The sequence below is a fragment of the Mus caroli genome, unplaced genomic scaffold (genome assembly GCF_978045245.1).
Source record: "Mus caroli unplaced genomic scaffold, Mus_caroli_1 scaffold_11, whole genome shotgun sequence".
In the NCBI taxonomy this organism is placed as follows: domain Eukaryota; kingdom Metazoa; phylum Chordata; class Mammalia; order Rodentia; family Muridae; genus Mus; species Mus caroli.
The window spans coordinates 53,961,534-53,977,755 of record NW_028227266.1 but is presented as its reverse complement, the minus strand read 5'-3'; the positions used below and the strand labels follow the sequence as shown (position 1 = coordinate 53,977,755).

Sequence of the window (16,222 nt, the reverse complement as noted above, 5' to 3'; positions counted from 1 at the left end):
CTGAATGTTCACATTTAGAATTCTCCAGCAAATTGGCATTGTAAATAAAATTGATTTTGTACAAAAATTGTTTAAGAAGTGTTATTATTCATTTGCTGTTTTAAGAAATAATGAAATTATTAAGCTGTCACTCTGGTAGTTGAAATGGTGATTTATTAACTTTATAATTTTTTCTGTGCTTATCATTTAGCCTTCCAATATAAGGAATAGTGCTCCATTTTCCCTTTCATTTAAAACATATATGTATTTATAGATTTAAATTTGTGTAGATTCATGACTTCTTATTTAATGGAGTATAATCTCTGACTCTGACTTGGTGCTCAGATTGTCTTAGGTTTAACTCGTGGAGATTCTTGGTGCCCCTGTTTCCTTCAAACATCCTTTTCTCTTTCTTTGAGACCAACCTTACATGATAGGATGTGTCAAGCTAACTAAGAATGCACTAGGCTGTTGTTATATCTTAGTAATAGAATGCTTGTGTTTAAAGTCTTGCTTAAAAAGAAAATTACATATGGGGCTGAAGAGTCCTCTCTGAGAAATCTTTTGAATAAAGCATTCTCTGGCACTTGAGAACATAGATTTAAAAATAAAATGAGATTTTAAAAAACCCTTCATCATTAGTTCATATTCACTGACAATGAATAAAATTACACTGTTCTGTAGTTTTCAGATAGGAATTATGTATGAGGGATACTTGAATGCATTGTGTTGTTTAGTTGTATGTTATATATCACCTAAAGCTTAGTTACACGTTATCTCTTTTGATTTCTATGTCTATTTACTTTTTATGTCTTGAAGGAAAACCGAAATGTCAAACTGGTGGAAAATCTAAGAGGACAATTCAAGGCACTCATAAAACCACTAAACAGGTACAGCATATATATTTTTTTACTAATTTGTTTTAATTCATTTCCTGAGAATAATATCCATTATACAAATTTAAATTTCAGGATTTGAATATTGTATATCTTACTTCTATAAAACTTTAGGGTAACATTCTTAAATTTAAAACTATGGATTCTATATTCACTATATGGCTCGTCTTAATTGATTACCATGTACTAAGAATTAATATATCAGTCTTATTGAGATGTCTTGTCTTAAAAGGGTAAATAGCAGTAGAGAAAGAGTAGGAGAGTACTGAAGACATGGGGGCGGGGTGAAGAAAACCTGAGATGGAATTTCTAGTCCATGTCTTCTCAGGCTTCCAAAGGAGAAAACGAATGGTGCATTGAGAGGGTTTTCACTTGTATGTTCTAAGGGGCTTGAGAACATAAACTGGAGCTGAGCAGCTTAAGTAAAAGTAGATTTATACGTAGATCTGTTTCACAGGGACTTCAGAACATCAGGGTAAAAGAAAATCTTTAAACTTACCAAAAGTAACTCCAGAGGATTACAGGTTACTAGCAGTCTTTGTATCCACAAAAAGACACTGGAGCAGTATCTAAGAGTTATAAGGTCAGCAAACCCACAGAACTCTCCTGCTGAAGTCCTCTGCTTAGTTAGACAGTTAGTCCATTACAGAAGTGAATTAAAGTCAGTTTCAGATATACAAAGATTTAGTGTTAACCATTGTTTTAGTCTGTCTTGTGCTACTGTAACAAATTTCCACAAAATGAATAATGTAAAAGCAGTAGCCATTTAGATGGCTATTTTATTTATTTTTAAGTTCTGGAGGCTGAGAAATCATCTGGTGAGAATCTTTTTGCCTTTTCAGCCTGGCAGAAAGTATCATGGCAATATCATAGGAATAGTATCCTCACAAAAAGAGATCATCTGGGTTGCTGAGATGACTCAGTGGCTAAAATGCTTGCTAACAAGCCTGACAGTTTGACTTTGATCTCGAAAACCCACATGACAGAAGAAGAAAGCTGACTCCTACCAGTTGTTCTCCTCCTCGACACTTGCTCTGTGGCATGTGTGCACATAAGTGCATACACATGGACTTGTCCTTTAACTGCCATGAACTTCTCAGCTAAGGGTGTGACTTTGGGACTTCCTTCCCCCTCCATGCCGGAGTTTTTACGAGAAAAACCTGCCTCATTTAGGGAAGACATTTATTTGATGAATTCAAGTGTGGTATAAGCTGAAAAGAATGTCTTAAAAATTCATATTGAAAGATTGCTTTATAACAATAATAATGCTAGAAGCCTTTTACTTGCCTTTTTAATGGTTCATTTATTTCATCAGAATACTGCAGTAGAATGTAAAATAACATCCACAACTGGAGAGAAGCACTTTGATAAAAGTCCTACAAAAACAAGGCACCCACGAAAAATTGACCTAAGAGCTCGCTACTGGGCATTTCTTTTTGACAATCTTCGCCGGGCAGTAGATGAAATCTATGTGACTTGTGAATCAGATCAGAGTGTGGTGGAGTGTAAGGTAAGGTGTGCTTTGCAGCTTGTCACTCATCTGAAGTCATATGCTTTAAAAAGTTTCCTATATCTGACTTTCTTACTTCATTTTTTTGAGTTTTAATTATGTATTTTTTATTTCATTACCTGTAATGAGAATTGTTCTTTTAACCCCTGCTCCAAGATTGACATATGCTTGAGGCTTTCTTGATTTTTAGATTTTTTAATTTTTAATTTTTTTCATTTGATGTAATATATGTTTTCTCATTTTCTGGAAAACTGTCTTAACTCATAGTCCTAGGGAAGGAATCAGAGGCTGTATGCACACACGCACACACACATGCATGGGTGCACACACAGAATTTTAAAAGTTCTATCTGCATTTTCTTTGGCTACTGTTGGTAGTTAGAGATTTTAATTTGGGAATTGCTCCCTTTCTGCTGAAATAATTAGGACACTCCTAATTTATTCTTGTTAGAGAAAAGAAATTGATAGCTAACCATAAACAATTCTGGGTGGGATTGGGCTATCACTGAAAGGTGTGTTTTCTGATTTTTAAGTAATCTTGTGTTTTGTAAGAATTTTAAGCAGTCTTGTTCTGGAAACTCACTGAACAGCCTGGTCTTTTAGTAAATACAAGTTATATACTATGTTATTTCTTATTTAGTAAAATCTTAAAGTCAATGGTACATTTTCATAGAACTTATTAAAGAGGTGATAGAATTTATATTTTTTTTATAATTTATTTTTTTTATTAGGTATTTTCCTCGTTTACATTTTCAGTGCTATCCCAAAAGTCCCCCATACCCACCCTCCCAATCTCCTACCCACCCACTCCCCCTTTTTGGCCCTGGGGTTCCCCTGTACTGGGGCATATAAAGTTTGCAAGTCCAATGGGCCTCTCTTTGCAGTGATGGCCAACTAGGCCATCTTTTGATACATATGCAACTAGAGACAAGAGCTCCGGGGTACTGGTTAGTTCATCATGTTGTTCCACCTATAGGGTTGCAGTTCCCTTTAGCTCCTTGGGTAATTTCTCTAGCTCCTCCATTGGGGGCCCTGTGATCCATCCAATAGCTGACTGTGATCATCCACTTCTGTGTTTGCTAGACCCCGGTATAGTCTCACAAGAGACAGCTATATCTGGGTCCTTTCAGCAAAATCTTGCTAGTGTATGCAATGGTGTCAGCGTTTGGATGCTGATTATGGGATGGATCCCTGCATATGGCAATCACTAGATGGTCCATCCTTTCGTCACAGTTCCAAATTTTGTCTCTGTAACTCCTTCCATGGGTGTTTTGTTCCCATTTCTAAGAAGGGGCAAAGTGTCCACACTTTGGTCTTCGTTCTTCTTGAGTTTCATGCATTTAGCAAATTGTATCTTATATGTTGGGTATCCTAAGTTTCTGGGCTAATATCCACTTATCAGTGAGTACATATTGTGCGAGTTCCTTTGTGATTGGGTTACCTCACTCAGGATGATGTCCTCCAGGTCCATCCATTTATATTTTTTAAGTGACCATGGTTCATTATTTAGCCTTTGCAATACATGAAGAGTCAAAGAAAAGTTATAGGTTGAAACAGTGTTTATGTTTCCTCTTTAATTGGAAACAGTCAAGGTAAGTTTTAAACTAGCTTCAAAATATGGTTCATCAGAACTACATTCTAAAATTAACAATAATTAGAATTATTCAAATATGTAGTGTGGTGATTACAATGAGTGTTTTCTCATCATTTAAAACCTTTTTGTTTTAAGAAAAGTATTTATTTTTAAAAGTTAAGTTTAGTCTGTTTGTATGTGCCATGATACATGTGTGGAAGTCAGAGAACAGCTGTGGCAGTCGATTCTCTCTCTTTATCGTACGGGTCTTGGGATCAATCTAAGGTTGTTAGGAGACACAGCAAGTACCTTCATTTGCTTACTTATCTTACTGTCCGGTGGAAAATATTTTTAATTAAAGTCATATCATTTGAATATAAGTAGTCAGCATATTGTGGTAGAAAACATTACTATATTTGGTTTTGGGTTCAGCTTCTTCTACAAAGTGAGTTTGTGAGCCTAAAGGTGAGAGTGTGAGCCTAAAAGTAAGCATATGAGACTGCATAATTTCTAGGTCATTCCTAGAGCTCAATCATGTGAACAGATTCTTTGGTTTTTGTGATTTAAAATAACAATGTCTGACTGAAGAAATCAAATTTGTTTGTGAAATGCATTCTGTAAAGGAGTGAGATTGGCCAGTGCAGACACAGCTCTTGTGATGACCAAACCATTGGCTCCTCCCTCTAGTGCTGCTGTTTGAGGAAAATTCATTGTTGTAAGGAATTGTGGCTTTCATTTCTGGTTCTGTCACTCATTTTTCCATAGTTTTGTGCAAGTTTAACAGTTATAACGATTTGTTATGTAAGGTGTAGGTTAAGAGTGAAAGGGGGGTTGAGAAAGTTAACGTGATGATTGTATACAACAGACCTGCAGTCTCATGCTGATAAGATCTAAAAAACATTTTCTCTTCTGCCTTTAGGACTTTTAAAATAATGCAAATAGACACAATTTGGCAATTAGTCTACATGTTGTGTTATAATCTATAGTCGTTTTTGCTTTTTTTTCCCTCTTTTATCATTATCAAAACTCTGCCATTTAATTTTGCATTTGGTTAATATATTTATAAGATATAAAACTCAGTTATTTCCCTGGTATTTTATTTTTATTTCTTTTTATGTTTATGGGTGTTTTGCCTCATGTATGCAGGTGCTTGCAGGGGCCAGAAAAAGGCATCTGATCCACAGGAACTGGTGTTTGAGACAATTGTGAGCTGCCAAGTGGGTTCTGGAAATTGAACCCCAGTTCTCTGGAGAACAGCTGGTGCTCCTAACTACAGAAAAATCCCTAGCCCCATTCTCTTATTTTTCATTTGATTTACCCTGTATTTTGTTAAATAAAGCATTGAAGGCTTTATATTCATTGGCAATTTTTGTGCCTTAACTGAGTAATCATAGTTAAGTTTGGTGTTTCATATGTTAAGTGTGTTATTAACACCTTTGTTTTGTAATTCACATGAGACTCCAGTAAAACCACACACTCTCTAACCCTTACTCCTCCCTTTCTCTTGCTCCCTTACAGAGTGGGCCAAAAGGTAGGTTGAAGAGGCATTGGCTTTTGGCATTTATGCATTTAGTCTAGTGGTGGCCAGACCTCTATTTGTTCACAGTAAAGTTTGAGGTGAATACTAAGATGATTGGTTCATTTGTAAATCTAAATTCACAAAGAGGAAAATGATAGAATTTTCTCTGGATTGATATTTGCCTTGATTATGGAATTCTGGAATGTGTTAAAGAGTTTTAAAAGGAAGAATGCTGAGGACACATTTTCTTCCTCTCCATGTTTCCCATTTGAGTTTGCAGTGTGGGGAGCAAGAAATAAATGTGTGGTAGGTTGTTGGTGGGGGGGTTGCCTACAGAGATTGCTGTTGCCTCTGTCTTAGAGAGTTTATGGTGCAACAGACTTGTTGTAGCAGCCCATGCCCACTTGAAGGATGCTTGGACAGTATGCTTCTGAACATTTGGCTAAGTGAATACATGAAGAATTCTGGCAGGTTTGACCAGAGGGATCCAGTGTGAAGTTGCATACTAACTGGAGACCACATTCAGTACCTGTGCAGAAACCGCCATCTGTGCAATGATAAGGTTGAGGCCACTGATTTCAAACTGAGTCAGAGAAAAGAGCATTGAAGACATTATGTCCTGGGAGCACTTTTGTTGGCAGCTGACTTTATCAGTTGAGATCCTAGAAGAGGGCTGACTGATGACCATTGTGGACCATCACCAATGTCTGGCAGGCTTTGTAAGTAAACTGTTGCTGTTTCTGTAGGTACTCCTTAGTACAGAGGATAGAAGTTTGTAAAGGAAAGAGATAAGAAGGGGAATTGTGGAGGATGAAGGAAAGAGAGAGCCAGTAAACAAGTTATGTTCTTTTTCACCATTTGTGCTAATAAGGAAGATGTCAATAGATGAGATTTAAAAACCAATTTTTACAAATGTTAGTTACTATATATTTGATTATCTCACTCTATCGCATATATATGTAATTATTGTATATTAGTCAAATAATTAACTTTTTTGATGATTTCATACATATCTATAATACATGCTAGTCACCCTTTCCCTACACATTCTTATATCTCCCTCCCATATTCCTCAGTACACCCTCCGTACATGTTCAGAGATCAGTTAGCTACCTCCATAATAGTTATGCCACTGTTGCATAAGTGGGTGCATCCTGCCTGTCAAGTTTGTAGTTTGTGGGGTTCACAGCTGAGTAAGACCATTGATGCCTCTTTCCCCACAGCAGCCTCTACAGTAGTAACTTCCTGCACTATGAAAACTAGCCATGAGGGAGAATCTTCCAGCTTGACTCCAGCTTGATTTCTTTATATTATGTAACCAAGATGTGTGGTGTCTTCAGAAGATACAGTTATCTGTCATCTTATCATCTAGTTCTGGTAATTGAATGATGCTGAAAAAAGAAGTCATTCCAGTAATCAAATTCAACAAATTGAGGATTCAACTGAGTAGTTATGGGGAAAAGCAACAATTATTTTATGTTTATATCTCAATGAGTTGAGATTTCTCAATTCAGTAAGTTTAAAATGTAGGTGGAACTAGACCTTCTACCAGAGACCTGTAATCCCTGGTATTCAAGAAGCAGAGGCAGGGGAATAATGCATTTAAGCCCTTCCTTGACTACAGAGTGAGTTTAAGGCTAGCCTGGGCATATTATTAGTGAGTACCTATCTCAAAGTAAAAAGTGGAAAAAGAAAAGAGAACTGGTGATGTAATTTCATGCTACAGTGGTCTCCTAGCATGTGTGCAGCAGTGAGTACAGTTTTCTATTATATGTGTTTTTCTGGGCTGGGTTATTTCACTCAGGAAGATTGTTTCCAATTTCGTTAATTTACTTGTGAAATTTATAGTTTCATTTTTCTTAATAGCTGAATGATAACCCATTTTGAAAATGTACCATATTGGCATTGTTCATCCATCTGTTGATGGACATCTTTGTTCATTCATCTGTTGATGGCCGTCTAAGCTATGCCCATTTCCTGGCTATTGTGAATAGTGTAGCAGTGAGCATGTGTGATCACCTATTTCTTAGTAGGATACAGTCTTTTGGGTATGGGTAAAGGACCAGGAAACTCAGGGGTGGGGAGGAGGTAGAGGGAGAGCCCACGAAGATTCCTGGGATTTGGACTCTGAAAATCAGCATTGGGGTGCAGCTCTAACTTACTATTCAGTACAATAAACTTACATACAGCTTTTCCACCTATCAGGCCGCAGTTATGTAATTAAGGGCCAAAAAAGGCATTACACAGGTGGTCCTGCTGAATCTGATTCATTTGCCCATGACTCTGTAGGGGAGGGGGTTGATCACCTGGGAGGATTTCTGTGAAGGTAGTGATGGGGGGGAGGTGGGGTGTGGCCCTCACTCTGGCCTTGGGTCCTTTGTTCTGTTTCACTGGCCACCTTAGAGCAGAACTCCTTTAGCAGTTGCAAGAGCCTATGGTGCTTTGCTCTCCATCCCACTTCTTCCTCCACCAGATTCACTCCCACACCCTCACACCCGGGTATATGTTCAAGAGTAGCATAGCTGAATCAAGTAGTAGATCTGCTGGGAACCTTCACACTGTTTCCATAATGGCTTTGCCAATTGCCTTATTGACTTACTCACTTACACCAGTAGGAAATAACTGTCCTCTTTCCCTTACTCCAGCATTTGCCGTCATTATTTTCTTTCTTTTAAAAAATCTTAACCATTCTTGGGGTCTAGAAAGATGGCTCAGTAGTTAAGAGCACTGACTGCTCTTCCAGAGGTCCTAAGTTTAATTCCCAGCAACCACATGGTGGCTCACAATCATCTGTAATGGGATCCAATGCTCTCTTCTGATGTGTCTGAAGACAGCGACAGTGTACTCATATACATAAAATTAAATAAATCTTAAAGAAAAAAATCTTAGCCATTCTAACCAGGATAAGATGAAATCTCAATATAGTTTTCATTTGAATTTCCCTGATAGCAAAGGATTTTGAATTTTAAAAAATAATATTCCTCAGCCATCTTTTTATATTTCATCTTTTTGAGAACTCTGTTCAGATGTGTGCCCATTTTTTAATGTTTGGTCTTCAGATGCTTATTTACTTATTTTTTAGTTCTTTGAATATTTTAGATACTAACACTCCATCAGATGTTTAACTAGTAAAGATTTTTTCCCCAGACCTTCCTTTTTGATAGTGTTCTTTTGTGCTGCCTAGTTTTATGTCACTTTGATACAAGCTAGAGTCATCAGAAAGGAGCGAGCCTCAGTTGAGAAAATGCCTCCATAAGAACAGGCTGTAGGCAGGCTGTAAAGCATTTTCTTAATTAGTGACTGACGTGGGAGGGCCCAGCCGCTTGTTAGTAGAGCCACCCTGCGCTGGTGGTCCTGGGTTCTGTAAGAAAGAGAGCTGAGCAAGCCATGAGGAGCAAGCTAGTGAACATCACTCTTCCATGGCCTTTGTATCAGCTCCTGCCTCCAGGTTCCTGCCAGGTATGGGTTCCTTCTCTTACTACTTTTATGATGAACTGTTATATGGAACTGTGAGCAAAATAAACCCAGTCTAACCCAATTTGCTTTTGATCATAGTGTTTTATTACTGCAATAATAACTCTAAGACACCTTTTGCTGTACAAAAGCTTTAGTTTTGCCAGGCATGGTGGTACATGCCTTTAATCCCAGTACTCGGGATGCAGAGGCAGGGACATCTTTGTGAGTTCAAGGCCATCGTGGTCTACAAATGATCTTTGTTACACAGTAAACACTGTCTTAAAACACCAAACCAAACCAAACCAAACTACAAATGATCTTTCTTACACAGTAAACACTGTCTTAAAACACCAAACCAAACCAAACCAAACCAACCATCCAACCAACCAACTGAACAAACAAACAAAACATTTTAGTTTTATGGGTTCCTGTTTAATTCTTGGTCTTAATGCCCATGCTAAGTTTAATCATATTCTCTGTTGTCTCCATTTACTACATTCAGGACACCTAGTCTTATGTTGAGGTCTTGGATCTGTTTGGGTTGAATTTTGTACAGGGTTAGAAAAAAAGGATCTATTCCATTCTTGTACATATAGGTTTCCAGCTTGACAAGCAGATTTGTTGAAAATGCTATCCTCCCCTACCCCCAATATGTATCATTGGCCTCTTTAAAAAAAAAAAAAATCAGGCAGCTGAGAGTGTGGGCTTATATTTATGCTTTCATTTCTAGTCCATTGATCAGCATGTCTGGTTTATGTCAGTAACATGTTTGTTTGTTTTGTTGTTATTGTTGTTGTTGTTGCTGTTGTTAATATCGTTCTGAAGTTAAAATATGGGATTGATGATATCTCCAGCGGCTTTTTATTGTTTATGATTATCTTGACTCTCTTGGGTCATTTGTATTTCCACATGAAGTTTTAAGGTTGTTGTTGTTTTTTTTTAATGTCTATGAAGACTTGTGCTGGAATTTTGATGGGTATTGTGTTGATAGGTTTTTGGTTTGCCATTCTGAATGCCATTTTCACTGTTTTAATACTACCAGTCTAGAATATAAACACGGGGGTGTCTTTAAATCTTTTTTGCCTTCATTAAAAAAAAACTGTCTGAAGCTCTCATTAGATAATCTTCTACTTCCTTTGTTAAACTTATTTCAATGTATTTTATTATTATTTTGAGTGGCCACGGTGTTTTCTTGATTTCTTTCTCAGTATGTTTGTCATTTATATAGGAAGACTACAGATTTTTATGTGTTAATTTTGTATCTGGTTACATTGCTGAATGCAATAGAGAAAAAAATTCAAGATATTAAATGAAATTTAATAGAAACAATATCAAAAATGAAATAAACAGAAAAATTAAATAGACAGGAAGCAAAAAAAAGAGATAAAAATTTCAGCAATTCAACCAGAAATTCAGAGAAAAGTCTCACCAACATACTGTATAAAGTAGAAGAGAGAAAAACAAATCATAAAGACCAATGAGAAATATTAGATTAATCAAAGAAAACATGAAATCCAGAGAAATCCAGAAATAGAACATGAATGAATTCTGGGACACTATTAAAAACCCAAGACTGTCAATAATAGACTTTGGAAGCCGGGCGGTGGTGGTGCACGCCTTTAATCCCAGCATTCGGGAGGCAGAGGCAGGTGGATTTCTGAGTTCGAGGCCAGCCTGGTCTACAGAGTGAGTTCCAGGACAGCCAGGGCTACACAGAGAAACCCTCTATCGAAAAACCAAAAAAAAAAAAAAAAAAAATAGTCTTTGGAGACCAAGAGACTCAGGTCAAAGGTACAGAAAATATTTCAATATAATAACATGTAATAACATGTCCCTTAATCCAAAAGATGCCTGTCAAATTTCAAGAGTTATAGAGAACACCAAACAGATGGGACCAGAAAAAGTCAACAAGTAAACAAAAAAAATTGCACATCTAGCAAAGCCAAAGCACTGATATGAAGCACATTAAAAAGTATATTAAAAGCTGCAGGAGAGAAAGATGAGGTCACTTTCAAAGACTGATAATAAATGCTGTTCTTTTTCTTTCCCCTACAGGATATTTTTATTAATTATTTGGGAATTACATACAATGAACCTTACTCACACTTTCTATTCCTCCCAGGTCCACCTTTCCACCTTTGTACCACCCCCTCCAAAAAAAAAAAGTTCAATTTTTATTGCCCCTATACTCTTTAGATCATGGTTAAAATTATTAAAATCCCAGTGGCCAGCCTCTTAAAGAAAACTGTGTCCTGTCCCATGTCCACTCCTTACCCTCATTGGCCATCAACTGTGAAGAGCTACACTTCAGCGTCTTTTTATCACATTTATAATGAAGTCTACCTAGATTGTTGCTTCTTTTTTTTGAGGGGGGGGGATTGTCACAGAAGCTTTCCACGTCTCACTCTCAGTTCTGCGTCTACAGTCATTAATACCATTGCAAAAGAAGCTTGCTTGCCCATAGCAGCCAGCAGCAGCACAGACTTTATACTTCACATGGTTTCCATTGGTAGCATTGATCATGGAGATCAATGTGGTCTCTGGTAGTGGCAGCAAAGACTACAGACATCAGTATGGCCTCTAGTGGCAGCATGGACCACAGAAGTCTTGAGGAGACCAAATCCAGAAAATGAACCATTTGCCTTCATCTAAGACATCTTATTGCTCAGAGTGATTATGCAGTTGGGCATCGTGTCTAGGGGCAGGACCTGCTTGAGCTCCAGGCCACTGCATACTACCCTGCCTTTGGTGTCAGCTGCCTCACTGGCTTCTTGGGCACAACCATTGTGCTTGCAGGCATTTGGGAGCTCCATGCCACAGGCTGGGCCTGCATGTCGAGCACTTGTGTTAGCTTAGTGGGAAATGTCAGAATGAGATGCCTTGGTGATGGCTCAATCTTCCCAGCATCCTGAAGACTGTCCCTACCTGGCAAGGACATGCTCCTTTGTCCAGTGTGTGTGCTGCTCCATTCTACCATCATTCTTTTTTCAGGTTCGTGAAACCACTCTTTAAAAGCATCTTCCCATAAGACCTGCTTTTTTTTTTCAGTTGTCCAGAGATATTCTGAGGTCTGCAGGCTTGTCCTCCTTCACCTTCTTCTCCTTTGAAAGCCTGTGTATGTCACTCAGGCTCCTCAGACTGGCTGTGATTCTGCTCTTGAAACACGCACACACTGGTAGGATTTGCTGAAGGAGGCAGAGGCAGGAAGGATCACGAGTTCGAGGCCAGCCTGGGCTACACATTTTTACCACAGGGGCACATGTTCCACTATGTTTATGCCGGCCTTATTTGTGATAGCCAGAAGCTGGAAACAACCTAGATGTCTCACAACAGAAGAATAGACACAGAAAATGTGGTTCATTTACACAGTGGAATACTACTCAGCTATTAAGAACGAGGATATCCCGAGTTTTGCCGGCAAATGGATGGAACTAGAAAATATCATCCTGAGTCAGGTAACTCAAACACTAGTTTTTCAATGGAGATAATGAAAGCCAGAAAGATTTAGACCAGTGTTCTGTAAGTTCTGAAAGTCCACAGATGCCAGTACAGATTTCTGTGCCCATCAAAACTCTTTGATGTTCTCGAAGTAGAAAGAAACACTTTATGTTGATAACAACAGATCTAAACTTAAACTAGTTCTACAGAGGAATCCAGGAAGAATACTTAGGTAGGGAAGAGATGGTTAAACAAGGCTAAGAAGGAATAAGGAACAAAAACAATTCCAGAACACTGAATCAATAGAGATGTAATAGCAAACAACAAAAGCAAAAAATGATGGACATACACACTATTTAATAACTCTTAATATTAACTGTCACTGGGGGTAAACTTTGATTTTTTTAAATTTTTGAGTGTATTGTGTATTTCCTGTTTGTGGTTTGAGATGTGAACTCCCAACCACTGCTGCAGCTTCCTGCTGCCTGGTAACTCTGCTCTGCCATTATGAATTCTAACCTCTGGACCTTAACCCCCAAATAAACTCCTTCCCTATAAGTTGATCATGGTGTTTTATCAGAGCAATAGAAAACTAACTGATGTTAAAGTATAACTTTTTCAAAATGTATATGCATTTAAGGCAGTGAGAGGTTTCTGAAAGCAGATGTAGGGAATAATAGATATCAGTATTGGAGAAAACTTTAATAAGATTTTTTTTTTTAAACTCAGGTGCCAGAGTAGGAATTCTTCCCCCCTTACCTATCTATCTATCTATCTATCTATCTATCTATCTATCTATCTATCTATCTATCTTATGTGCCAATCACTGCTCCCTTTCTCAGTCCCCTTTTACACAGTCCCTCTCTCCTTCTTCTGTCCCCTTCTCCTCTGAGAGGATAAGGCTCCCCTGCCCTGGGTATTCCTTCACCCTGGCATATCAGTTCTCTTCAGGGCTAGGCACATCCTCTCCCGCTGAGGCCAGACAAGGCAGCCCAATTAGGGAAATGAGATCCACAAACAAGCAACAACTTTAGAAGACAGATCCCTGTTGTTCCCCTACATGAAGACTGAGCTGCAACACTGCTACATATGTGCGGAGACCCAAGGTCCAGCTCATGTATTGTCATGATGTTCATGTTCAGTCTCATGTTCAGTCTCTGAGACCCTCCAAGGGTCCAGGTTAGTTGACTCTGTTGGTCTTACTCTGGTGTTTTTATCTCCTCAGGGGGTTCTCAACTCTTCCATAAGACTCTCTGAGCTCTGTCCAATGTTTGGCTGTGGGTCTCTGCATGTGTTTCAGTCAGCTGCTGGGTAGAGCCTCTCAGAGGACAGTTATACTATGAGCAAGCATAACAGAGTATCATTTATAGAGTCAGAGATTAGTGATTGCCCATGGGTTGGGTCTTGGTTGACCATTCCCTTAGTCTCTGCTCCATCTTTGTCCCTGCATTTCTTGTAGACAGGACAAACTTTGGGTGGAAAGTTTTGTGGGTAGATTGGTGTCCTTATTCCTCCACTGGGGATTCTGCCTGGTTACAGGAGGTGGCTTTAGGTTTCATCCCCATTGCTAGGAGTCTTAGCTAAAGTCATTTCCATAGACTCCTGAGAGCCTCTCCCATCCCAGGTTTCTAGCAAGTCCTTGAGATGCCCCCTACCCTTCCATGATTGCCAGCTACTGATTTCCATTCATTCTCCTGGCCCTTTGGCTCGCTCTCCTTTCTCTCTCCACACTTGATCCTGAGCCCTGCTCCTCCATCCCCCTCTTCATCCTTTCTCCCACTTCATTCCCTCCCTCCATCTGCCTCCTATAACTATTTTAGTTCCTCTTCTAAGTAAGATTTAAGCATGCTCACTTGGGACTTACTTGTTTAGCTTCTTTGGGTCTGTGGAGTGTAGTGTGGTTATCCTGTACTTTATGGCTAATATCCACTTATGAGTATGCCATGCACACCCTTTTGAGTTTGGGTTACTTCACTCATGATGTTATTTTTTAGTTCCATCCATTTGCCTTCAAAATTCATGATGCCCTTGTTTTTAATAGATGAATAGTATTCCATTGTGTAAATGAACTGCATTTTTATATCTATTCTTCAGTTGAGGGGCATTTGGGTTGCTTTCAGTTTCTGGCTATTATGAATAAAGCTGCTATGAACACAGTAGAGCATGTGTCCTTGTGGTATGGTGGAACATCTTTTGGGTATATGCCCAAGAGTTGTATAGCTGGATCTTCAGGTAGAACTATTGCAAATTTTCTGAGAAACCACCAGATTGATTTCCAGAGAGGTTGTACAAGTTTGCACTCCCACCAGCAATGGAGGAGTGTTCCCCTTGCTCCACATTCCTACCAGCATGTGCTGTCACTTGAGTGTTTGTAGAGTAGGAATTCTTAACTTGGGGCTGCTGAACTCATGTATGTATTACAAAATTATTTTGTAGAGGTCTTAAAGATGATTATGACCTGAAAATAGGTTGTAGATCTGGGTGTCTATTCCAGTTAAATCTTGGGGTCTGACATAGATGAGAAAGGATCTTGAAGACCTTCAGGTCCTATACAACTGTGCTTATTTGTCTCAAAAGAGCTCTTTTTGATGGCTATAGAGTTAAAAAAAATAACCTTGGAGTTTTATCTAATATCAGTGTAGAGCAATTAGATTAGCTCTATTCACAGCACAGGACAACAAAAAGCCTTGCCAATTTTAAAGAGACAGGTTGCAGTGGGAGAAAGGCATGTGAGCCTGAAGAACCTTGGAACTAGCATGGGAATTTGATCTGTTACAGGCTTCCTGAGTTAGTCAGGAACTAGATGTTCTTCTTTGCCAGAGGAATTTAGCTTTGGGGGCAGATAAAGGAAGTAATGACTTTCCCTGAAAAACAGAAATCTGCCTCACAAGATTTCTGAGGAATGCTGAGTTCAGGTAGCAAGCGCTCTGTTTACCCAGTCAGTGTCCAGCCTGAGATGAGCTCAGGCTGTCATTTAGGACATTATTAGCAGCACTGCTATTTTGGGGGCCTGTTTTCAGCCTAACAGCACCCATCAGGAGGAGTGAGCGAACTCTTACAAGTTGTCCTCTGACCTCCCCATAGCATATGCTCAATAAATAAATGTAAAACAATGCTGGATAAATGTGGCAGCTTAGATTTTTCAGGAAAAAATGATATGATTGGTAATACAAAAATGGGACAGAATGTGAAATATAATAAATAATAACATGTTAATGTCATCTTCTAGATCATAGTCTCCAGCACTCCTATGTACTATAAAATTATTAGCAGCTCTGAAATTAATAGTGAGTCAGCAGCAGGCCCGAGGACTAGAACTGAAATGGATATCTGTCTACTCAGTAACTATCTATTGAGTATTCTAACATTTATTTCCAATATTATTTATTTTTAATATTATTTATTTATTTTTTTGACAGTATCACTAACCCCCAGTTGCCCTGGCTGTCCTGAAATTTGCCATATAGCCAGGCTGGCCTTTCTCATAGGGTCCACCTGTCTCTGTTTTCTGAGTGCAGTTATTAAGGTGTGTGCCACCCTCCCTGACTCAACATTTATTTATTCCATAAACATTTATTCTTGATGCTGCTTATAGAACCTGAAGAAAGTGTAACTCCAATTAAATTACTCCTAAATTACCTTCAACCCATATTGATTCAAACACTACAGGTTTTTTTTTTTTTATTTATGTGCAGGCTTTGCTAAAGAAGAATAGCCATGTTTTCCATGTTTATATTGTTTCTATGGATATGATCTTTTGCTACACTTTTTTGGTTAAAGGTTCAGATTTTTTTTGTTACTTCAAATTGTTCTGAATAGAAAGCAGTTCTTGTTTCTCAAGAACTACTCTAC

The 16,222-nt window shown here is 38.4% G+C and overlaps 1 protein-coding gene across 3 annotated transcripts in view; it reads left to right on the top strand.

Annotated features, from left to right (window-relative positions):
• The window catches only part of Scaper (S-phase cyclin A associated protein in the ER), a 365,479-nt gene that overhangs the window by 22,541 nt on the left and 326,716 nt on the right, over window positions 1-16,222 (top strand). For all 3 annotated transcript variants that reach the window (XM_021171564.3, XM_029481364.2, XM_085844651.1), the window contains exons 5-6: window positions 799-869; window positions 2,191-2,385. In XM_021171564.3, the coding sequence (XP_021027223.2) occupies window positions 799-869; window positions 2,191-2,385 (266 nt within the window). The remainder of the gene's footprint in view (window positions 1-798; window positions 870-2,190; window positions 2,386-16,222) is intronic.